Genomic DNA, 24,762 nt, shown 5'->3' with positions numbered 1-24,762 from the left:
TGCATGAAAGCCTACACCGCATCAGCTGGTTCTATAAAATCAATACTAGTTCAATGATTTTCCATCGAACCAAACCGACTTGAGCCAGCTCAATATGAATCCAATTTTCAAATCTGATCGAACTGACAACCTTAAGCAACTAAAAGAAGCTTACAAAACCTTCTCTTCCTAGAACTCATGATGAGGATTTAAGATAAACATCTACATAACCTTTATACAACTAAAGAAGCTTAGATTCCTCACCTTGAAGCTGATAAACTCCAGAAGGAAGAGCTCCATGGATTCAGAAAATATTCTCCCGGATGAATCTCATTGATTTTCTACTTATTAGTCCCTCACTTTGATCTTCTAATCCGAATGAGAACAATAGTCAAATGGAATGTAAAGACGTATAGGATTGCTAAAGGCTTGATTGACAGCAAAATCTGCGTTTTTTTTTCCTTTAATTAATGTCCTGCTGGGCATTTTCTGGGCCCTTAGTTGAATTACACCGATTGAGCTGTGATGTTGGAAGAGCTACAATAGATGGAACTGGAAGAGCTGTATCTGAGGACTTTGGAACTTCATTTAAGGCAAGAAACACATTTGAAATGCTTGCAGAATCCTCTTGATGTAGGGCAGGAGACTTGGAAACAGATGGGTTGTCCTCGATTTCAACTGGCAGTATCATCATTAACAACTTTATTTCCATAACTACCATGCAAAATGAATTAGAAGTTACAAGAATTAGGAGAAAGAGTGAAATGAACCTGCATGAATTGCAGCAACAGCAGCAACAGGTACATTGCCCTGTGGAATAATTGGTGATGCTGCTGCTCCCCTTCTCATCCTTGACTGTGTCCCGAGAATTTCATGAATTAAGATGGAGCACTTTTGTTATTTTTTTTGTTCAGTATAGGATTGTGTTAAGTTTCTGGCGTACCTTTGCATTTTCTTCACAGAACTTCAAAACAGTCGAGATATTTGCATATCGGCCATGGAACAAAGTGTAAGCCCACAAGAGCAGCTTCCTTGGTATACTAAGATCAAGGAATTCAATCTTTGCGCTTTCTGGGGTGAGAAGTCCATCAACTGGAGCTTGTGATGAAGAAATTGTGTATAGATTGATGCCAGATGGGAGTGCGGCAGATGAGCTTTCTCGGAAAAAATTGTAGGAACATCTCATGAGAGCAGCTAAGGCCTCCAGGTTCTCTTCAGATGCTTGTCTGACACAAACATCTTTGATTTTTGATAGAATCTGGTACCAGTTCAAATCAAGGCCTTTGGAATGCGTAAAACCTTCTAATAATGTTGTACTGAAAAATTCATCTGGTTGTAGATCAACATAAAGTAGAAGGTCATTCTCCCAAGCACCGATCTGATGACTCTGTTCAGTTGAGTAACCACCATCAGGAATGGGGGTTACTGAAGCAAGCTTCATAAGAAGTGCTCGACACCAAGCCAAAGAAGCATGCTTATAAATTTTTGCAAAGTTAGTACAAGACAGTTTGGGGTTTTTGAATCGCTTGCGGATCTTCTCATGAATTCCTTCGAGAGCGTCCAACCGGATATCGCTTTCCAGTAAGTCGATATATTGGTGAATATAACTGAAACAATCAAGACCAGCTTAACGAGGTGATTAAAACCCAAAAAAAAGAAGTGTTCTACTATAAATGTGCTCCTTACCCACACAAATTTGCCTCTGATATTTCAGGGCTATTCACCTCAGGTAAACCACTGAAGTCTGCCAAAATGCTCACATGATCGATGATTAAGTTAAACATTCTCTCCAACAATTGCTCAAGAGTACTCTTATCAATTGATCCGACAGCCCCAGCATTACGAATTGAAGATGCCAAAACCTGAACATACTTTCCAATAGCTATTGGGAGAATATCGCACAGGCACAAGTAGAACTGCAAGGGACAAATATCTTAGATCAGGAATGGTGCAATAACAATAATGCCAACTATAGGGTATTATGTTACAAACAAAGGATTAAAAAAGAACTTTCATGATTTTTTTTCTTTTCTCATTCATACATACCTTCTTATCAGTCCGCAAACAAGTATAAGCTCTCTCTAGAGTAGATAAGTCTCCAGTCCTTCCCAACAAATCCAAATAAAATAAAATGTACTTCCGGATGCAAGTAATAAATTTTCGAGAACTTTCTGACAAGCTAACCTCAAGATTCCTCTTATTTCCACCATGACCTGAATATTTCCGTCTGATAACAGAAGAAAACAATTAGTTGCAGAACAGAGGATTGAAGGAAATAAGCTCCACAGAAACCAATCGTTGCCAAAAATCAAGAACAGCTGATAAGTATATATTCCAAACAAAACAATTCAACTTCACCACATATGATGGATTTGCACCTGCCCTTTTTTGTTGCACCATCTATCTCCCACATGTTTATGGTAAAAGCTGACCGCGATGATTTGAAGCAGAAGGAGAGTTCATCCTTTGCCCTCTCCAGATCCCCAGACTCACCCCTCCTGTAAAATCCCCGGGCAAGCATGTACCTTGCCTTGTGAAAGTGTTTTAGTTCACCTTCCACGCAAATCTGCAAAGCACACAGGCAATCATCATAGAGTACATGCCATGCCTCATCCAACAGAATTTCAGAGTTCACTTTGTCTTTTGAATTTTTTGGAGCTGTATCTTTCATGCCATCAAAATTTAGAAGATCCTGGGAAGTCCAACTGAACATGTTGAGGATCTTTTCTTTTGCTTCTTGATTGAAGGCATATGCAGCAACTACCTGGAACACAATCTCAACAGTAATAAAAGGTTTCCCCACATAACAGTAACCCATGAGCATGCATGACAAATGTGAAGTTCACTATTGATTTAATAATAATAAAGCTTATGTAATGTCATATAATAGTTTTCTAAGTGTTTCATTTCAGGATATCTAGCAACCATCAAGATGAAATTTGATTTCCAGCAAGAATCTGGAAGCTTTGGCCACTTGAAAATAATCTCAAGATGCTCATTCTAACCCATTCAAGGAGGCAGAGTGGAAATTCAAGATTTAGGTTGCTTAGTGTTTATGTGTAATCAGTATTAATTGTTTATTGATTAAGTTTGATTTGCCAAATGCCTCAAGATGATGAACACACAACTGAAATTCATCTATATTATTCTAAATGTATTTTAGAGCTTGCAAACAATAAAAAATTTAATTAATTTGAATTTTCTATTTATATGATTGATTCTCTATCTATTTAATTGTGAAACTATCTTAAATAGTATTTTATTTAGTGATTATATGTTTAATTGGATTATCATCATGATGTCGATAAGGTATATATATTAAATAGTTTAATTCATCTCAAGTTATCAATTGTATACATTAAATTTATCTTATATGCTTAATTTTATTAATTATACCATTAATCACTTAATTTTAAAAAAAAAAACAAGCTGAATAATAATATCTTCAATATTCTTTAATTAAGTGTTTTACATTATAGCAAATTTAACTGATTCTAAAGGCTTCATAAATTTCACTTAATTTTTTAAATTATAAAAATTAGGTCAAAATTATGATAATATGCATAATGATCTCATACTTAATAATTTGGTTTGGATTTTGATCCCAATAGATTCACTGTATTTTTTAAATGCAATATGATAAATTATATCATATATTTTGAACTTATTTATATTCATTTAACTAAACTTCATATTAATTATGAACACTACCATCACATAGTAAGACTAGTGCTATAACAGAACAAGTACAATCGATGAACAATTCCATACTTGTTCATTTAATATTTGTTTATGTTCATTTATTAACATAATTAAACAAGTTCAAACAACTTTTTATTGAAATGCTTGCCAAATAAATGAACAAATTTACAAATTGACTCACTTGCTCATTTACGTTCTTCAACTTGCTAATTTATTGTTTAACAAATAACTTGCTAAAAATACAATAAAAGACTCATTTCATGATGATTTAATTTTTTTATTTGATGATTTATTCTATATTATTGAATCAAATTTTCTAGTATACATGTTCCAAAAAATATGTATATTATTAGATGTATATGCACGATGAGATATCAAAAAATTATCTAGAAAGATAGATTTAAATATTCTATTATTATTATTTACATTTCACCAAATAACTTAAATAGCACATGATGAATTATGCTAATTTTTTATTAAAATCTACAAATCCATTTATACATTTAAATCATTATTATCAAATATATAATTGGTTGGGCTTGATTAAAGCTCAATTTTTGCTCGAACTCGATAAAAAAATTAATAATCAAATCTAAACAATATTTTAACACTCAAAACTAAGTGCACTCTGATAACTTTAAGAAGTTTATTTTTGTTTGCATTTCAGTTATACTTTAACTGATTAATTGAATATTTCAATAAATTATTATTGATATATTAATGGACATTGATATCTGCGATGGGAATAAATGAGCTAATGGTGCTCATTTTGTGAAACTTCTAAAGGAAAAGACCCAGTGAAGTGAAGTTGATAAGGACAGATCTGTCGAGATCGAGTTTTGAGGTATGTTGGTCATTTAGTTATTTATTTTAATGTATAGTCACCGATGGAACTGGATTATAGTGCATATAATTTTGAGAGGAATGAATTTTGATGATATTTTAGCTTATTAATATTGATTTAAATTGTTTAGCTGGCTCTGGTCATTTTTGTGTTGGGGATGAGATATAAATAAATAGGTTGAAGAGTTTAATTCTTTCATTAAATCCTGATGCAACATAATACAAACTCTCAGAGAAGAGCCGATCGCAAATTTTCGAGGCCGACAAAGATGAGTCTCAGTAAGGGTCAAAGTCGGTTTCAAACTCTCGATAACAAGCAGTTAGATTAATCCAACGATTCCAACCATTGTAGAGGTATTGTTTGATAACTGCTACGTTGGAGCAAGTCAAATTCTTATCAATGATTATTATAGGATGACAGGCCTAGTGACAATGATATAATATCTAAATATGTCAATCTAAGAAGATATTAGATGACACTAGCATAAAAAATTAAAAAGTGAAGGCAAACAAGTATTTTGGTACTAGCATTAAATGATTGGAACTATACATTTATATTTCATTCATTGCAGACATATATATGTTTGCTCATGATTAGCTCAAAATGAGGCACAACATAAGACATCCATCAAGTGAATCTGTTGGGAGATTATAATAGTGTTGAATAGTATCTAATAAGAAACAATCGTATCAGATTGAGCTAATATGGAATGGGGACTGTATGAGAATATATTTGACGAATATTGAAGGCAAGCCATATAAGGAATAGGAGCATATGGACTACTGAAAATAAAGATTAAAACCCTACTTTAGACACAGGCTTGTATTCACAGATGCGTGCAATAAATGCCATATCAAGTGCCTAAGAAGATAGGTGAAAATGAACAAGAAATTGGAACAATGAATTATGACAGACCTGAAGAACACTTAAATTTCTTTTCCCATGAGCATAAAGCAACTTTAGGCGTGAAGCATGTGTTCTATATACAGGATCAACTGCAGAAGGATTCAAGGAAGCAGCTTTACTATAAAATGAAAAAGCCTGATCATGTGAATATCCCAGCTTTTCACAGAGCTTTCCCAAGTAAAATAAAGGAAGCCAATCAGGCCTACAAATTGTGAAGAAAAAATTTCATCAGATCAAATCATAATTGAGTAAAAATCTAAAATAAAGGAATTACCAGTAAGCAAGAGCTAATTACTTGAGTGCAAACGCCTTCTCAAAATGTTTCATCGAATTCTGACAAGAAGCCCTCCATATTGAATCCCTTTTAGGCACATGAAATCTTTGATCATAGAATGGAACAACATTCTGGATATTGTCGTAGTAAACTAGTGCAAGCAACTCATGTATTTGGCTCTGGATAGACAATTATTATTAAAAAAAATGCATGATTTCTATTATAAAAAAGCCACAATCAATCAGCTAGAAAAACAGAAACACAAAAGGAAACCTGCTGATCTGAAGTCTTAGCTAAAGCTAAACTCATTAGTAAACATCGTCTGCAACGCCTTCGGCCAATTTCAACTCTTTGAGGCAGAGTAGCATTCTTTCTCCACTCCATAATGTTTATGTGTTTACTTCCATCATTTAGCAACAAATCCACTTCCTGCTTTCAAGACAAGAAAAATTCCACCATCAAGTGACATCATAAATGCATTACCAAGCATATATGAACCTTATAGGTCAATCAAGCATAGAAACAAAAGATATTAGAAAACTTGTCAATTCTCAAAATGTAAGGATAGAACAGCAGTGATAGCTCTCACCTCATCATAAATAGTAGCAAGCTTGTGCCAGCTCTCAAAACGCAAAGGATTGTACAGTAAATCAAATTTGAAAAGATTGGCATTTTGTTCAACGAATTCTTCACCTTCCTTTTTTAGTACAAAGCCAGGATATTTATCAGTAGCACTAGTATCCTCAGCCTGCCCTATAAGGTAATACAAGTTTCCATAAACCTCAATGTATGTTTCCGAGCTGCAGCTGCTTTAAAATAATAAACAAAAAGAGTAAATATTTACTATTACATTTTCAAATATTTAACCGACTAGACTCACAAATGGAAAGAAAAGAATACCCAACAGCTGATGATGTTTGAAGTATTTCAGACCATCTACCATTAATGAAAAGTAGATTCATGACCGCATCATGATTTCCATCAGTTCTAGATAATTCATACAGCCTATCCTCACATAACTCGGGGCTATCTAAAAATCTACAGATTGAATTTTCCAATAATAATTCATCTGGCGGTTGAGGGAAGTGTTTACGAATGGCTCTGAACACTCTTCTAAGCTTCACCAAGCCATTTCTCTGCAATAAATTAAACAACAGCAGAATTATTGAGTATAATTTGGTAAAGGTCTGTTATATTTGTCAGTTGCTTATAGATTTTTGGTGCAAATCCTTATGCTTATTAGTTGTTTATAAAGCAAAATAGCAAAGAAGTGAAATAACTACGCACTGATAAAGCTTTTGCATATGGTAAAACATATTGAAATACATCAGCACACTGTTCCTTGGTCTGGTAATCTCCACGACTAGTATTTTTATGCAAGGCTAAGTCATCTTCACTTGATGAATCTGGGTTTATGTTAAGGCCGTACAAACAGAAAAAACTCTGATCTAAAGCACTTTCAATACCCAGCTGCACTTTTTCTATTTCGGTATCTATCGTTTGGTTAGTAATCTCGTTAATAGCAAGTGCTCCATTGTTCTCTCCAGTAGAGTCAGAGTTCAAATCAATAGGAAACTTTCCATTTTCAACTCCATCTTTGGGTAAGCAACAATCAGCATTCACTCCTTCTTGCCCATCTCTTTGTAACATTTCCTCTTTTCCATTCGAACCTACATCCAAATAAGAAGGATAATATAATTCACTAGAAAGATTCATATCTGCTCTAATCTTAAAAAAGGTTGAAGTACCTTTTTGTTTGTTCCAGTTCAAACCTACCATGTAGTGATCTCAGTTTCATATCTAAGGCCAAAAGATGCTTGATTGCAAATTTGAGAAACGCCCCTTCTTTTCCATTAATGTCCCGACCAGCACAGCAAAGTCCATATTCAGCAAGTAAATCATGGACAGCAACAATTAGATCAACCTGGCATGATTCATTTTATTGAAATGTGAGAGATTTCAACGACAAGAAGAAAAAAAATAAGCAATAAGTTAATAGATAAACTGTTTCTATAATTACTTGAGCTTTGCCAGGAACTGAAGGAAGAAGATGTTGCAGCTTGCAGAATGCAATAGCAGCATCAACAAGAAGACAACATTCTAAGTCATCTGTAGGACTTAAATTTCCAGGAATTGAGACTTTTTGGTTGAGTATTTTTCCGACTGAACTGCATATAACTGTTAAAAGTAGGCTCTGAATATTACCAATAACAGTATCCACTGAATCCATGCAACCCTGCAAGAGCAGTTAAGGGCTTTCCAGTTCAGTTTTAATGAAGCGCAAGATGAGGTTGGAAGAATAAATAATATTCAGTAATGCATCACTCCAATAAATACTTCTAAGAGGATTCTGAGCCTCTCAACAGATCTCAGTAGCATCGGCTAAGCCTGGGAAAAGCAAGGAAACCGGAATAATCTGACAGTTCAACCCTTGAAGATTATTTCTCTCATTTAAAGAAACACGAGTAGTCAGAAAATATCAGATACTCGAATAAGATCATAAGAATTTCTGAATACAAGTAATTAGATAACAGGCAAAAACCGTGTTTATTATATTTATACCACTCATATTTGATGCAGATATACACCCAGTGTTGAGAGTTTGTCTTGCATGCTAATTTTCAATTTATTTTTAAACCGTTGGTTATGAATAGCTCTAACAAAATAGATGCAGCATACAATGCTACTGATGAGGACATCAGCAGGAGACTCTGGCGTGTCTATCACAGGAGGAATCAAAGATCGACGGCTACGATTGTCTTTATTTATGATGGATTTTATGTATTTCTTATGCTTATGTTTTAGTCTTTACCGATGTACCCTTACGAGGGATTAGTTTGTGTTGTAACACAGAGAGCATTTTAGTCTTTGAGTTTCTTTTATTTTGAGGCCTATATATGGAGGCTTTCACTATTGTAGAAGGATGATTAATAAGAAATTTTTGTATTCTTGTTCTCATGAGTGTTGAAAGCTCTAGAGAGAGGAGAAGTCCCTCGGTGAGGGCAAAGCAATTCCCACTAGCCACAGGAAGTGTTCAGGCTCTCGGCTTCTCCTTCCCCTTCCTTTTCTCCCTCCCTCCTCCTAGCCGAGTCATCTCTCTCTCTCTCTCTCTCTCTCTCTCTCTCTCCCCCCCCCCAAATACTTTCATCTATACCCCAAGACAATCCACCCCACAGTCGACCAAGTCCCTTTCCCCCACCTTGCCATCGGCCAATTTCCCCTGCTTGTCGTCGGCCAACCACCCAATCCCCTTGGTTCCAATTTCAAATGGCCCATTATTGCTTTCCTAATTTAATTCAAGATATTTTGGGAAAACCTCAAATTTGAGTTTTAGATTTCAAATTAATTTGAAATTCAAATTGTCACTATATTTTGAATTAATTAAGAAAATTCCCTCTATTAATTTAAATTGAATTTTAAATTTTAAAAGGCCCTTAAATCATTTCCTAATTTAAAGTTCCAATTATAGAAGTCAATCAATTCACTCCAATCAAGCCCTATCATTGGGCCGCCCCTCCTCTCTCTCTCTCTTGGGAATTCAAAATTTGAATTCCCTCCTCTCTCCTTTCTCATTAACTCCACCAATTAATTACCCAGCTCTGGAATAATTGTTGGATTTAATTCTCAAATGCTCATAGCCTCTCTTGAACCCCTCCTCTCTTATTTCACCATACAAGCCACTAGCCACCCTAGGCCCCTCCCAAAATTGGAGGAACTTTTGCTCTCCATGGATGGCTGACCCCGAGCATAATCATGGATTCATATTCAACCCTCAAGGACAAGTGGATGTTCATTGGTCTCCCTTCTTCAACATCGATTTTGAGAACGACCACTTCGTCGAAGACTACATCAATCAGATCTTCTTTTCCTTGACAATCACCATAGACGAGCATCAACTCCCCGTTCAGTGGCGAATACTCCATCAACCACCAGCTACCTCCTCTCTGGATAACTCTTCACTAAGCAATATGGTAAGTGCCTATTGTCTTGTGGTGGCATCGTTAATATTGTATAAATTATTCTTACGCTGAAAATACTCAAGAGTATGAGTGAGGGAAACTCAATGCGACCATTCTAATTGTTAACTGGTGGATTCTTATGATTGGCAAATTAAGCATTTAACAATTTTCATTCTTATTTTAATTTCTCCCTACTCTATATTGTAACTGCATGCTAATGTAACATCATCATCTTCTTATCCGAACTATTTGGGCATCACAACTAATGCTGCATCTTTAATACAAAAATGTTAAAAATATAATCATTATTAATATTTGAATAATATAATATACACAATTGATACATAATATGTGTTGTCCACACAACATAGAGTAGAAACATTGATATATTTCTTAGGAGTATAAGAGAAAGGCCTAAGATCCAACATAAGAAGCAAGTCTTTCAAGATAGATTGTTAAAAGAGAGATATCGGAGTTGCTTAATTGTGGCAAATTTGAAGTTGGATAAGTAAGCTAGCTCCATTAAAAAGATTATAATTAAAAATAAGAAGTCTAGAAATAAAAATAAGTTATACATAAATAAGAAGACTTGGTAATTGAATGAAAAGGTTTAAAAGGTTATCAATGAAAATAAAATTGTTCTTTGAATAGTGGCAGTAGATAAATACTACTATCACTTATAATAATTATAAGAGTGAGAAACCTTGCAAAGTGAATGGTAAAAAAAGCAAAAGGTACTTTTTTTTTTGTAATTTATATACTAGGTTAGATGCTAAGAACGGAAAAAAAAAGAGAGAATAATTGAGACAATATCATAGAGCAAAAGACTTTGACCAAATTATATGCATTTAAAGGGAAAATAACAAGATCTTAGTTGAAGATGAAAATATCACTCAAGAAAATTATCATAATAGCTTAAACACTAGAATAATGAGATATTGCGGGCCCTTAAAATTTGTGCCCTAGCCTTTCTAAAGAAGTCTTGGGTGTACGGGGTCAATTTAAAAAAAGGAATATGAAATTGAAGATAAGACATTACCATAGATTGCGCCCTCTTTTTTTTAAGCCTTTATAATTTAGTTTTAGGTTTCTTTCTAAGTTTCTCAAATATGTGAACCCCAATGGTTATTTATTCTCACAGTGATCAGTGATGAGAGAGAACTTTTGGCTGAGACTAATTATTAAAAACTAAGTACTTAGCATATAGTAGTAGATGATTTAGTACATGATTTAAAACTTATACCTTACACTTTAAGCATATGATTGTGGGAATGATGACGAACCTGATCAATGTCCCATAGTTCTAGAATCTCAGGTTGTCATGGTCCTTAATTTACTTGGTAATATGAACTAGTCGACATAACTTAACCGAAAGATACTTATTGATAGCCTAGGTTGATTCGTCTAATGGAACCTTATAGAGCTATGGTGAATGTTTGTCTAAGGGAATAAATTTGATTCGATTTAGCTGATAGAAGGTTTTATGCCCTATCAAGTGAACCCTATAATTCATTACTCAATATTTTTTTATCAATTGGGAAACTTGCAAACACTAGCTGTGGGCATAATTTAATGGCATCATTTTGCGACAAAACTACCCAATTAGTGAGCCCCAGCTATTATCGTTTATCTATGGTGTTGTTTGACGACATGACCATTGGTTAGAGGACACATAGCACGTTCTTAATGAAGATAGATCATTTGAGAATAAATCAAGGCAATTTGCTTGACAAGACACTAGCTCTTTATGAATTAAAGTTATTCTCAAATTTATCACCATCGACAAATGATTATAGAGGGTGGATAGACAACTTTTCAGCAATATATTTTGCTTGAATAATTTTAAATATTCATAATTTTTTTTAAATTTTATTAGAATTTAAGCTCTAAATGATTAACTTAAAAAATTAATGGAATTTTAAAAATCATAGGCCTCTCCGCTAGATGTTTTCTATCAACACATCCATCATTGTAATGTATGAATATTTTATTTTTACTATTTAAACCTTGTCAGCTATGCCACGACAGCGACAATTTTGACAGTAATGATGACAAGTAGGAGTTTGTAGCTTAGAGTCGGTAACAACAAGGTGGAGGCGGCTAGTCAAGCGGGTTAAGGGCTTTAGAGATTTTACTAAAAGTGGATGGGAGGGTGAGATGGGGAAGAGAGAGTGAGGCTGAGAAGGAGAGAGTGGGAGAGGATAAGAGGAGTTAGTGTGAGGGGGATGGAGAGGTCGTGAGTAGCATGGGCTATACGAGGGAGGGGGAGGGGTTGCAGGTGAGTTGTTTTTACTCTTTTTAAATAGGTATTGAACAACCTTAATTGCCTTCTCAAATATTTTCAAAGGTAGGGACCAGGTCGTGACAAGGATATTCCTTCTCATGGGCACATGCCTAAAAGGACTCACTCGCAGCTACCAGAGGAACTCGTCCAATAAGAGGACGTCATTTCCCCGCATCCATCTAGAAGCTCGCCTTATGCTAGGCGACCAAAGGATTCCTTGCTAAGCAATGCCACTCATCTCAATAAAGCTCTTACTCTCTGAGCTTGCCAAACTTATTTACAGGAAAGCATCTACCCCAGCGGCCCCTTACTCTTTTAGCTAGAACTCCTATCAGACTCAAGAAGTCATATCCACACTAACACCTCGGCTCACCCTCCTCAACAGGACACCGAGCCTCAAATGTCACTCATCGGCCTCGCAAGAAAACTAGCCAACAACGGACTCACTTCTTCTCAGGACTCGCCCGATGATAAATAGTTCACCAAATCATTGACTTCATCCTCCAGCATCGAATTAAGAGGCATCAAATATCCTAGATTAGCGTGTAGCATTGTATGGGTAATTTTGTGTAGCCCATATTTCTATCTTTCTTTATGTAGTCTTTCTTGTAGCCCTCAAAATCCTATAATAAATGGTGATGATAAATAATTTAGGAGAATTTTGGATACTTTTTGGACCTTTTGGACTCTGATACTTTTCTTGTATTATTAACTGAGATAGTGAGTTGCTAGCCTATTCTCCTCTATAATTTGTCCACAACTCTCCACTCTCACCAATAGGTTCTCAAGCTCACCAGATAGATCAGCTAGTAAAGTCAAGTATCATTCACCGGACAAATCTAGATTGAACAAGTATATTGTACATTGGTCCAAACAAGTGATGTAGAATTAGCTCCAAAGAAAATGTGTAAGGAAAAAAAAAACTTTAGATTCATATATGATATAAATAATATTTGGAGAGTTTTAGGTGACATTGCAATAACATGATTAAAAAGTTTTTTTATGATAATTTGACATTTGCAAGAAGATGTACCTTGGTGTATGCTTTTTGCTGATGATATTCTTCTTGTTGATAAGACTAGAGAGGGAGTTGAAGGTAAACTTGAATTATGGAGGTCAACCTTAGAGTCTAAAGGTTTTCGCTTGAGTAGATCTAAAACGAAATATTTGGAGTGCAATTTTAGTAGTAATAGACCTAGTGAGGGGATTGTGACTTTGGGCGATCAAGTCATTAATAAGAGTAAACGTTTTAGATATCTTTTTAATAGGACACAATGGAGAAAAAGGATTCATGTAGTCGACCCCACGTAGTGGGATAAAGGCTTGATGTTGTTGTTGTTGTTGTTGTATGATAATTTGAAGATTAAAAAATAACAATGATTAATACAAGGTGAATATTTAAGAACCAAGGTGACATTCAAGCCTAACAAATATTGGGATGTATCAAATTTATGAGTCAACAAATTAGGTGGAGAGAGTAACATAACATAGACCTAAATTACATCAACATCCGAGAATCAATTTGATTTTATGCTAAAAATATCCACTAAGATGATGAATTTATTGCTAAGGAAAATAATGAAAATGTATAAATAGCAAAAAGGGAATCTTCATATGATTTAGATATTAGACAATCAATTTAATTTTAAGCTAAAAATATTCACTATCAAGTATAAATAGCAAAAAGAAAATCTTCTTATGATTTTTTTGATCATAAGAAGGACTATCATCGAGCACCATAAGAATAAATTTTGGATAAGGCAACAACGTGTGCCAAATGTAATCAAAGATACATATGATATAACATTGATTAATATTAGAAGTATTTAAGGAATTATATTTTCTTTATAATGAAAGAATTATAATAAGGATCAACATAAAGTATGTATAAGTTTACATAAGTTATATAAGTGCTTAAAAGGGGTATTAAAAATGTACTTTATGTATATATATTTTTAATAACATAATTCTAATCGAAGAGACTTCTATAGGAAAAAGTCAAAACTTAGAAAAAAGAAAAAAAATACTGAATAACTATAAGGCATAAGGTAAATAGAGCACAATCTAAGAATACGTAAAGAAATTATAATAGAAGAGCTATTAATAATTAGTATCCAATATTACTAAAAGACATCGTGATATAAATATTATACGTTCCAAGTATTTTTTTAACAAACATACCAAAGAATGAAGATGTAAATGAGAATATAACTTATAAAGTTAAGGCTTAGTAAGGAAAAACAAGAAATGTCTCTAAAATAGAAGGGAATATTATGGCTACAATTAGATCACCGATATTTTATAGATGTGTTGGAACTTGGAAGATAACTAAATCACATATAACAAAGTTAAGAATGGTAGAAATAAGAATATTAAGATAGATGTATGGCAAAACTAATAAAATATATATTGAATTTTTAATTATATTAGTGGGATGGTGGCAGTAACATTTATCGAAGTTAAGGCAACAATAAATAGATAGATGACTAAAGCACACACAATGAAAGGTAAAAGATGTTGGGAGTAAACAATGAATGAAACAAACAAGACAACAAACAAATGAGAAAGAACACCAAAATTTAACATAGAAAACTTGAAAATGGGAAAAAATCACGGAGCCATACCAAGCCCAAAAATTCATTATGAAAAATGAAACAAATTGTACAAATCTTGCTCTCTCTCCTCTCACAAACTTCACACACTATCTTGCACACACACCTTTTGATGTAACAACCACATAAAAATTGCAAGAAAGAAACTGACTCAGCCGGCCCACAGAGCTACGACGTTAGGATTTCTATCCCATAGTGGGTTCACAGTGCCCCCCTGCTAAGCTCTCTATCCAAGAGAAAATTCACAGTGCGTTAGCACTGAATTTACAGCGTCGTGGCGCCGTAAGGATAAGAAATATTTTTTTCCTAAGAACATAATCGAAATCATTTAGCACATGGCGTGTTGCCCCCCTATGATTCCCCAGCAAGCTCTTTGTCAAGCTCAACCAACGAAATTGATAATTGAGTCAAGAGTACAACCCAATTGATCGACACAATCATATTCCACAAGAACTAATAGAAGATACCTATAATATGCGTATTTAAATTTACTATGAAAGGATTATGCATGAAAAATGAGTTCAAGAAAGGTGGAACTTGTGCAAAAAAATGCACTAAAAAGGTAAATAACTCAGGCAATACTTAGTATAAATTATGAGAGAATTAGAACTTACAAACCAAACCCAATATGGTCAGGATAAGGTTAATGATGATGATGTTGACATAACTAAAAAAAGCAAAATGGTGCTGACCAAGGCCCTAACTAGCCCAACTGCCCTAATCCCATTATTTAAACAGTAAGGATAGCCGGATTTGCTGGCTGGCACGGCACTACCATAGTACCATGCCAAATTTTGGTCACAGGTGGGGGTGGAACAGTTTGGACCAGTAATGATGAAGAGGCCAATTGGTAAAGCATGGCCGGATTACTTTGGATTTGAGATAGCAGCATAATACAAATTGCAACCATCTGCATTTCATATCCCCATCATCTGGGGTATGCAATTGCCTGCAGAAAAAACATAGCATGTTGATATAGCCTAATCTTGTGTGGTGGGGCTCTCCCATTTCCGAGTCTGATTATACAGAGCAGGAAAAGTGCATCAGGAAAAATGGAAACAAACTAGCATTCAAAACCTAAGGTTGTTAACAGGAAACCTCTGATAGAAACTTTAGGGCTCAAAAGTTGTTAATAGACTTTAGTTTTAGATCAAAATTAACTGCTCGAATGGTGCCTGCTTAATGCAGAAAAAAGATGCCAATGGCCACAACATGCATTCGTTATAGATTTAAAAAATTCAGGGCATTTTGCTTTACTTAATTAAGATATTCAATATTGATGACCTAAGATTTCCTTAAAAATAGAAGTAGAATTCTTCTAATGAAAACTTACATGAGCTGCATTCTGATCAACAATAGTCCTCATCCTTGTCGCTATTTGACATATATCCTTTATCTCTTCAGCTAACATTTCTAGCCACCGCTTATCTACAGAATCTGGATTTCCCAAATCAGAGGCAGAGCTTGTTTTGAGATATGAGCTTTTATCATTTTGTAATTTGCGAAAACCTAGCATACCAGCAGCAACAATAACCAATTGCATTTTCCGTCGGTGACAGTTTAAATAGAGCTCACTGTTCATAGGCTCTGTTTTTTGACAAGCTGATATTAAGATATCTATAGCCCTCAACTCAAGAGATATGACTCCATCACTTTCCTTTGAGGAAGCAGATACCACGTCAAGGTAGACATCTTTTGTGGAAAGTAATAGTGGGGAAAGCATTTCTATGCATTTTGCATACAAACCCTTCTCCATAAAGTCCACATTAACCTTATGAAGCAATGTATCTAACGTTAACAAATTAATTTCATTAATAACCCTGTCAATAGTAAGTGACTTGACTCTGCAATGAAGTAAAGGCACAGAATCTGATGTCTCGCTATTTTTTCTCAAAATTGATAAGCAAATGATGAATTCTTTCAATGCTTTTTCCTTGCTAACATGCAAAAGGGACAGGCAGCCACTTAACCAAAAGAAACGAGCCCAAAATGCAGAATTGTTCTCGTTAGATTGCCGGTGAACATCCAATACTCCTGATGGAAAAATATTGCTGATTACAATATTATCATTCTCGAAAGTGCAACTCAAAGAATTTGATTGGTTATTAGTATTATCCACACATAAGCTACCTTTTGAGCTATTGAGATTGTCGTGTACACCAACAAAGGCATTTGGTGAATCCATAGCCACTAACTCAATGACTTTACATAGATGATAGGATGAGTCAGAGAAAAATTCAACTTGCTTGGATTCATCAGTAGATATTGAACATTGATCAAAACATAACTCAGCTAGAAACAGGAAGCATAACGGACTCCTATCCTGGCCCCAATGCCTTGTCAACTTTTCTATTTCAAGGATCTTAGCAAAACAAACTTGAATAGGAACAGTCACTTTTGAAATCTCTTCTAGAAACATATGTCCTATATGGTACGCCCCACAATTTTTTGAAGCCTTAGAGATGAATTGAGTAACAGCATTGCATTCTTGAACTGAAGAATATGTAAAATTGTCAGCATCAGAAAAATTACTATTTCCAGAATAATCAACATTTCTTGCTCCAGACTTATTAAGTATAAAAGGTTCTAAAGTTCGCAAGACAAATTTTGAAGGATCCTTCCCACTTGAAAATTCCAACTCTTCTTTTCCTGATTTGCGGCTTCTTAGCCTTTCAAGGCGCATACTTCGCCTTTCATGATGATGTTCTTTGTCCACACAGATTTCCTTATCTTTCATCATTCTTGTTTCATCAAAACTACAGGAAGTGACAGCCATATTTTCACCAGCTGGACAAATCTCTGGTCCAGCTAAATCCACAACAGTTTTTGAAGTTGAGGATATGCGTATGTTTATACTTGAATTTGTTAATGCTCGAAGCCCACATTCATCAACATTATGAGTATCCCCTCGCCTGCAACCGACTTTACCATTTAGTGAAGTTTCTTGTAGTGAAAAGACTTGTTCGGATAACCTACTGGCTGCAGGAAATAAGAGGCCTAAAATTGCATCTGCAGTAATTGCCCAAGTTGCCTCTGACAATTGAAGTTCAACAGATTGTTTAGGTTTTTTTGATGAGTTATTCTCATCAATTATGTCATCTGTTACTTTTCTCTTCTCGGGAAACTTTAGTCGAATATGCTTTGGCTCCAGCCTATCTATTCCACGAGGCGCAAATGGTAATGGCTCTGCATCCTCAATTATCTTCTTGACATGCAGCGCACGAGAATGTGATGGCCAGTGCCGCAGTATCAGCTCTGCCACAGAAAGGGATGAAACTTCATCTCCAATAGCGATTAATATCTCCAAGAGTTTCTCCATGCAGTTCCCTTCATGTAGAAAGCATTATCTGGAATTTAATAAAAGAATACCGTACTAAATGGAAACTATAGCATATACTATATTGTCTATAACACAGCTCTCCTTGGCCTATTGGTTGAGAGCTAAGGCTTCCAATTCGAGTCTCTGTATATGCGTTGTGTGTGTGAGTTTGCCTTAAATGGCCTAAATGTCCCAAAAAAAAAAGAAGATGACAATGCAAGGAATTTGCAAATTCTTACAATTGTTGGGACTGCATATAAGCCCCTGCTCAAATGCCCATCGTGATGTACTAAATAAGCCCATGGTGCAAGCCAGTGTTCCAATCTGATTCCAAACAACTGAATCTTTAGAATCAATCTCCACTGCTTGAAGATAGCAGTGAAGAGCACTATTGTAATGATCCGAGCCTTGTTGGAAAAAAACCAAGGCAAGATTCTTCAATGACAAAAATCTGCAGAAGTGTTATTAATACATCAGTATGAAGAAAACAGTCAACTTATTCACTCTGAATATTTTTTACTAAAAAGTTGTTTTAAGAAGCATAAAGAAGCCGTCACAAACAAAGCCTAATTAAAGCTGATTGCTATAATATGGTAGTGCTAGAAAGAAAAAACACCAGCATCTTTACTTAACCTTTCCTCCCCAACTGATTGAAAATAGAAATTCATTTAAAAATCAAGAACAGAAAAACATGCAGTATGGTTTGACTACACCAAAGTAAGCAAGACAGGTGCAAATTTGCTTGAACTGAAAGCATAGCAAACTATAGAAAATTAGTCCAACACAGCAAGATCAGCAATAAATAGTTATGTGATAGTCGAGGAATTGATCATGCTTCTCATGTGACGCAAGAAACAGGAACCACCAATGACTCTTAAAGCAGCCTATCGGCATAGAGAATGCATAATAAGCACAAGGTAGACATGGTAAGAATTAGCACTTGCATGTAAAGATGTTAATTTCTAGAATTGAAAGAAAGAAATCAATGTAAGCACCAAAAAAAGCCCCGGAAGGACAGTAATAAACATAGACTGACCAAACCCAGGATTATCTTATTCTAATATAAAAGAAAATCCTTACGTTAAACAGATTACACATTTTCTGAAACAGGTATCCCTATTCCTGACACAGCTGCAGGTACCCAAACAAAAGAAATAAGACAGGCATTCAGTGGTATTTAGTATTTTATTCAACCAATCAATAATTCAACCTAGCCCTAGAGGTCACTATTAATGAAAAAACCTTAAAATTATAAGCAAACAATGCAATAAAAATAAGACAGAAAAAAAGCCTTAACAAAAAATCTATAAGGAAAGAAATACACCTATAAAATAAATCCAAATATTATTTGCATATATATGTCTGAATAATGCAAGCAAAATTTTAATTAATCCCATCACTGATGTCGACCGTAATTTTATATCGGATGATTGTCATTAACTCTCATGTTATGTTGAAAAAACTCATCCAAAAAGTCAGGAAATAATTTAACACCCCGGCGTCTAAGACAATGGGAATCTCCCTAAAATGAAATATATATAAAGAAACTTTGTATAAATGAGTTAGTTTGAAAACATCTTCATTAGGCTAAATGTATGCCTAAAAACTTGAAGCTTTGCCAATCACGTTCTTGAGTTTACCAGGAAGAAAGCATATTTAATTTCTAATACAGTAGGTTCACCAATTCAAACAAAATTAGAAGCGGCTAAGTGGTGGGGTGATGAAGATTAGGTAAAGAAAATGTGGAATGTGGAGATTTAAGAGAGAACGGAGAGCCAAGAGAAGGGCAATTAAAGATAAAACAAAAGATATTCAAGTTGTTGATGCTGAATACTCGAAGAATTTGAACTTCTAAATGATCAAAGCAGGTTATGTTGAATCAAGCAGGAAAAAGAAGAACTAAACAAGCCAAAATATAGGATGCATAAATTTTGATTCAACTCAAAAAACACTAAGTTTTGAATAACATGGCTCTTTATAGAAATAATCAGAAAAGTAAAAATTCAAACATTAAGGAATTATCACATAATAACCCACATAAAACATTAAATGACAGAAAGAAAGAGAACTAATAACTCAATTCACTGGATGCCTGCGCAATTGAACTCGTCAGTTAAAAGGACGTCACTGCATGTCAGACTTGAAACATGAAGAATTAACGTAATTCAGAGTGCAGGAAGCAGTAAATCCGAACTTAATTTTTTAATCAACAGCAAAATGCTAATTTAACAAATTTTGAAAAGGATTAAATAACAGATTTGTGGTTCATAGCAAGACAAAGGTAGTGTTCATTTGAATACCTCAGCTGCAGCAAGTGGCTGTCACCAGCATTCTTACCAATCTAAAAGAAGAAAGCATAAATAAGAAGAAAGAACTTCAAGAAAAAATAATATACAATTTCCTGAATAAACCATGTTTACATGTGAACTTGATATTAGAGGATCTTTTAAAACAGCCTCAAAAAGCTCACGGGCTTTTGCATAATCTCTGTCCTGCAACTTCAGAAGCCCCTCATGATAACTCTGAGAAAGATGAAATTCCTGGAGTGGTACAGCAAAATATGCTTAACAAATTACAGTTAAGGAACACCAAAAAGTATTTCACAGAAGCAGAACGGAAGTAAAAATGGGAGTGCCATCAAAGTGAGAGTAAAAGGAAGTAAACTCATGCATCACTATTAACCTAGCAATCGATCTAGAGGTGTAACCAAGGTTTTAAAAATCAAATCGAATAGGCCAGCTCGACCAGCTCGACCGTGAACCAGCCAAATGGCCGGTCCGATCCTCCTTAACAACCGGCCCAGCATCAAACCGGTGTGAACCAATTTGAACCGCAAGTGAACCAGCCAACCGTTGAACTGGTCCCGATTTTTAAGAACCACACAGTTCAATTGACCTCTTACTTAAATAATTAAATAAATTAATTTAATATAAAAAAATTGATTAAATATTAATTAACTTAAATATAACAAATTTAAATTTAATAATAAGCCTAAATTTTTATAATAATAATAATTATTATTTGCAATCTAAGCACCAACACAACATACCCATATGGTCCCATCACCCCTTGTGAGCTCTTAACACATGACAACAAAATAAATTAATTGAAATTCCCAAGCAATGTGGGACTAAATAAATTAATTGAAACTTTAAATTTCTACTTCAAAACATATACATTATATATTTTTAAACATATTTTTTAATTATTTTTTTAATACAACAACAACAACCATTTATCCCAATACGTGGGGTCGACAATATGAATCTTTTTTTTTTCTCCATTTTGTCATGTTAAGACTTAAGAGTCAAATTCATATTTAAATCTAATAAAGAAATGTCATTTTTTATATTTTCTAACAAAGTTTTTTTAGGTCTACCACCTTTCTTAACATAAGCCAAATCCAACACAAATACTATTCTAATCATGTCATTGGAAAGCCGCCGTTTTATGTGAACAAACCATCTGAGGCGACTATCTCTAATCTTATCTTCGACTAGAGCTACTTCAACCCTTTCACGTATATGCTCGTTTTGTATCTTATCTCTAAGAGTAAAGCCACTCATCCACCTGAGCATCCTCATCTCTACAACACTTAACTTAATATTAAGATTCTCTTTTAATGACCAACATTCTGCACCATAAAGCATTGCAGGTCCCAGCACCATCTTATAGAATTTTCCCTTAAGTTTGAGGGGGAATTTTCTATCACACAACAAGCCCGATGCATTCCTTCACTTAACCCATCCAACTTGAATTCTACTAATAATATCCACATCTATTTCACCATCACTCTGAATAATAGACCCAAGAAATCTAAAACTTGTACTCTTATTAATAGTTTGATCATCCAAAGTCACAATACCGCCTCTAAATCTATTACTACTAAAATTGTACTCCATATATTCAATTTTTAGATCTACTCAAACGAAAACATTTATACTCTAAGGTTGACCTCCATAATTTAAGTTTACCTTCTACTCCCTCTCTAGTCTTATCATTAAGAAGAATATCATTAGCAAAAAACAAACACCAAGGTACATTCTCTTACAAATGTCTAGTGAGAACATCCATGACTAAAGCAAAAAGATTTGGGCTTAAGGCTAATCTTCAATGTAATCCAACTGAAATAGGAAAATACTTGGTCAAACTACCTTGTGTTTGAACACAAGTAACAACTCTTATATGCATATCCTTAATGACTTAAATATTAAATATAAGCATTATTAACCCTTTTCTTTTCTAGAACTCTCCATAGCACTTCTCTAGGAACTTTCTCATATGCTTTCTCTAAATCAATAAATATCATATGTAGATCCATCTTATTCTCTCTATACTTTCCCATCAAACCTCTCAACACATGTATAGCTTCCATAGTAGACCTACTAGGCATGAATCCAAATTGATTTTGAGAAACATTAGTATCACGTCGTAGCCAATGCTGCATAACTTTCTCCCATAGTTTTAAAGTATGACACATTATATTAACTCCACTATAATTCGCACAATCTTGTGCATCATCTTCATTCTTAAAAATAGGAATCAACACACTCATTCTCCACTCAACAGGCATCTTTTTAGTCTTCAAAATAATATTAAAAAGTTTAGTAAGTCAAGAAATTCCTTCATCCCCTAAGCATTTCCACAGCTATATTGGAATATCATCTACTCCAACAGCTTTTCCACACTTCATTTTCTTTAAAGCATCTTTAACTTTGATTTTACTAATGGCCGATAAAAACAAAAATCTTTATTTTCATTTATTGTGCTAAGGTCACTAAAATTAATCGTATTCTCACAATCTTCATTGAAAAAAGCTTAGCAAAAATATCTCATCCACCTTTGTTAAATATTATTTTCTAATAAAAGCATTTTTTTATCTTCATCCCTAATGCACTTCACTTCAACTAAGTTCTTGCTATTATCTCTTTGTTTGGCTAACATATACATATGTCTTTCACCCTCACTAATATCTAATATATTATATAAATCATTAAAAGCTACAATATTTATATCATATATTGCTTTCTTAAACTCCTAACATGACTCTTTATATTTTTTTCAATTATCATAGTTTTCACATCTAAACCAATTTTATAAAAAATCTTCGTATTTTTTATCTCTAATTGTACATTTTGATTCAACTACCAACTATTTTTACTATTATGAGATTTTCCCTTTAATATTCCAAGCACATTATTTGAAATATTACTAATATCACTAGCTATTTTTCCCACATAAGATTAACTTCCCCATGCACAGATAAAATCTTAAGATCTAGAATCTCACTCTCAAAAATATTTTTGTTAGTATTTTTAAAATGCTCACATCTAATCCTAAAATAACGTTTTACTTTATTTTATATATTTGTCGCTTCATCTTAAAGTCAAAAACTAATAAGCGATATTGCATATATAAACTTTCACTAGGAATAACTTTATAATCTAAACGATCTACTTTTCTTATAAGAAAATAATTAAATTGAGTTTTATTATATCCATTCTTATAAGTGATGAGATGTTCATCTCTTTTTCTAAATAAGGTATTAACAATTACAAAATCATAAGCTATAGCAAAATTTAATATAATCTTACTACATTCACTAGTCGCTCTAAAATCATGGCCACGATGAATGCTTTTAAAATCATCTGTCTACTAATATGTACATTTAAATCTCATCCGATAAAACTCTTTCTTTAAGAGGTATCTTTTGTAATAACTTTTCTAAGTCATTTCAAAGTTTAAATTTTTAACACATATCAAAATATGGTTGAAGAGCATAAGCACTTATAATATTAACAATCTTAACACCAACAACAATTTTTAAAGCTATCATTCTATTTCCAATTCTATTAATTTTTATAATATTATCTTTCAAACACATATCTATAATCACACATATACTATTTCTAGTATAGTAGTATGACTCCTTCCAAAATACCATAGTTTGGACCAACCTGATCCAAAGTTTTGCAACACTTTTCGATACACATAATTTCTACCCATGGGTAAAGTTCAAACGGTAAAAAGCATATGCTTGATAGCTTTCATAGTGGCCTTACCTTCTCACTGCCCAGAATATTTCTTTCCTAACTCCACAGCTGCCCCCTTGATGTATAAGGGTCAAATAATAAACTTCACAAAGAAATGCAAAACTGCTTTTCACAAACAATTTAAGCAGCAACAAAAAAATTTTGCATGACCATACTTCAATGTAACAATAGAGACATCTCAACAGATTTGAAGAGTATAGGGACTAGTTGCGGGAAAATAATAACAAAGAATGCACTTAAACACTTCAGCTAACAGAACTTGTAAGCAAGAATGCCCACGTAAAACAAAACTTAAGCAGAATTTGCCGAATCCTACTATAACGATTGTAGTAACTGTAAGAGATGAAACATCAATTACGTTTCCTTTTTTCTTTATTTTCGCGCAATTGAAGAACAAAATAGTGTCGCAGGCGTGATAAGAAAGGGGGAAAACAAACATAAGTTTTTCATGCCTGGGCTTCTTTGGTGGGCGCAAGAGGCTCCCGCTGGCCACTGGAATCGCAGTCGTTGATAGCTGCGATCGAGAACTGCAAAGAAAGGGAGCACGAGGATGTTTCAAATAGAAAAATGAGGGTTTTGGGGGAGAGAGAGAGAGAGAGAGAGAGAGAGAGTCGCACCATGGTTGCAGTCGGTTAGGAGCATCAGCACGGCCGTCTAAGAAGAGACAGATACTCCTCGGCAAAGCCTCGGAGGAAAACCAGGAGTGGGATTGGATGCCCAATATTCAAAATGAAATTGTTGGCCGGCAATACTGCCAATTTTAGCACAAAACAATTTTACCGAAAAGAAAAGCAAGCCTTTGTAACCCTAGTGCATGGTTGATTGCATGC

At 34.3% G+C, this 24,762-nt stretch overlaps 1 protein-coding gene across 4 annotated transcripts; it reads right to left on the bottom strand.

Annotated features, from left to right (window-relative positions):
• Positions 1-24,762, bottom strand: LOC110098415 (calcineurin-binding protein 1). Of its 4 annotated transcripts, XM_020825246.2 has the most exons (21): positions 24,550-24,762; positions 24,385-24,459; positions 20,300-20,419; positions 20,180-20,220; positions 18,119-18,330; positions 16,691-17,887; positions 15,894-16,594; positions 7,726-7,941; positions 7,482-7,629; positions 6,993-7,375; positions 6,606-6,841; positions 6,295-6,514; positions 5,979-6,134; positions 5,727-5,884; positions 5,441-5,633; positions 2,358-2,743; positions 2,026-2,206; positions 1,666-1,895; positions 923-1,586; positions 750-834; positions 1-657 (listed from the first exon to the last, which is right to left on the bottom strand). In XM_020825246.2, exons 1-21 carry the CDS (start codon positions 24,550-24,552, stop codon positions 443-445), a joined length of 5,820 nt encoding a protein of 1,939 aa, XP_020680905.1. In that variant the 5' UTR covers positions 24,553-24,762; the 3' UTR covers positions 1-442. The 4 variants fall into 4 exon arrangements, with proteins under 4 accessions (XP_020680905.1, XP_020680903.1, XP_028553982.1 ...); XM_020825244.2 differs by having other exon boundaries at positions 15,894-17,887; XM_028698149.1 differs by having other exon boundaries at positions 2,358-2,545; positions 15,894-17,887.

The sequence above is a fragment of the Dendrobium catenatum genome, unplaced genomic scaffold (assembly GCF_001605985.2).
Source record: "Dendrobium catenatum unplaced genomic scaffold, ASM160598v2 fragScaff_scaffold_123, whole genome shotgun sequence".
Taxonomy (NCBI): Eukaryota; Viridiplantae; Streptophyta; class Magnoliopsida; order Asparagales; family Orchidaceae; genus Dendrobium; species Dendrobium catenatum.
This window is presented reverse-complemented; position numbering and strand designations above follow the sequence as displayed.

Excerpts from the sequence above, each read along its gene's own strand:
- LOC110098415 (XM_020825244.2), bottom strand. Across the intron at positions 6,135-6,294 it reads TTGCTACTATTTATGATGAG|GAAGTGGATTTGTTGCTAAA; the intron begins GTGAGAGCTATC and ends TCTTGAAAGCAG. Across the intron at positions 835-922 it reads TCTGTGAAGAAAATGCAAAG|TCAAGGATGAGAAGGGGAGC; the intron begins GTACGCCAGAAA and ends CTCGGGACACAG.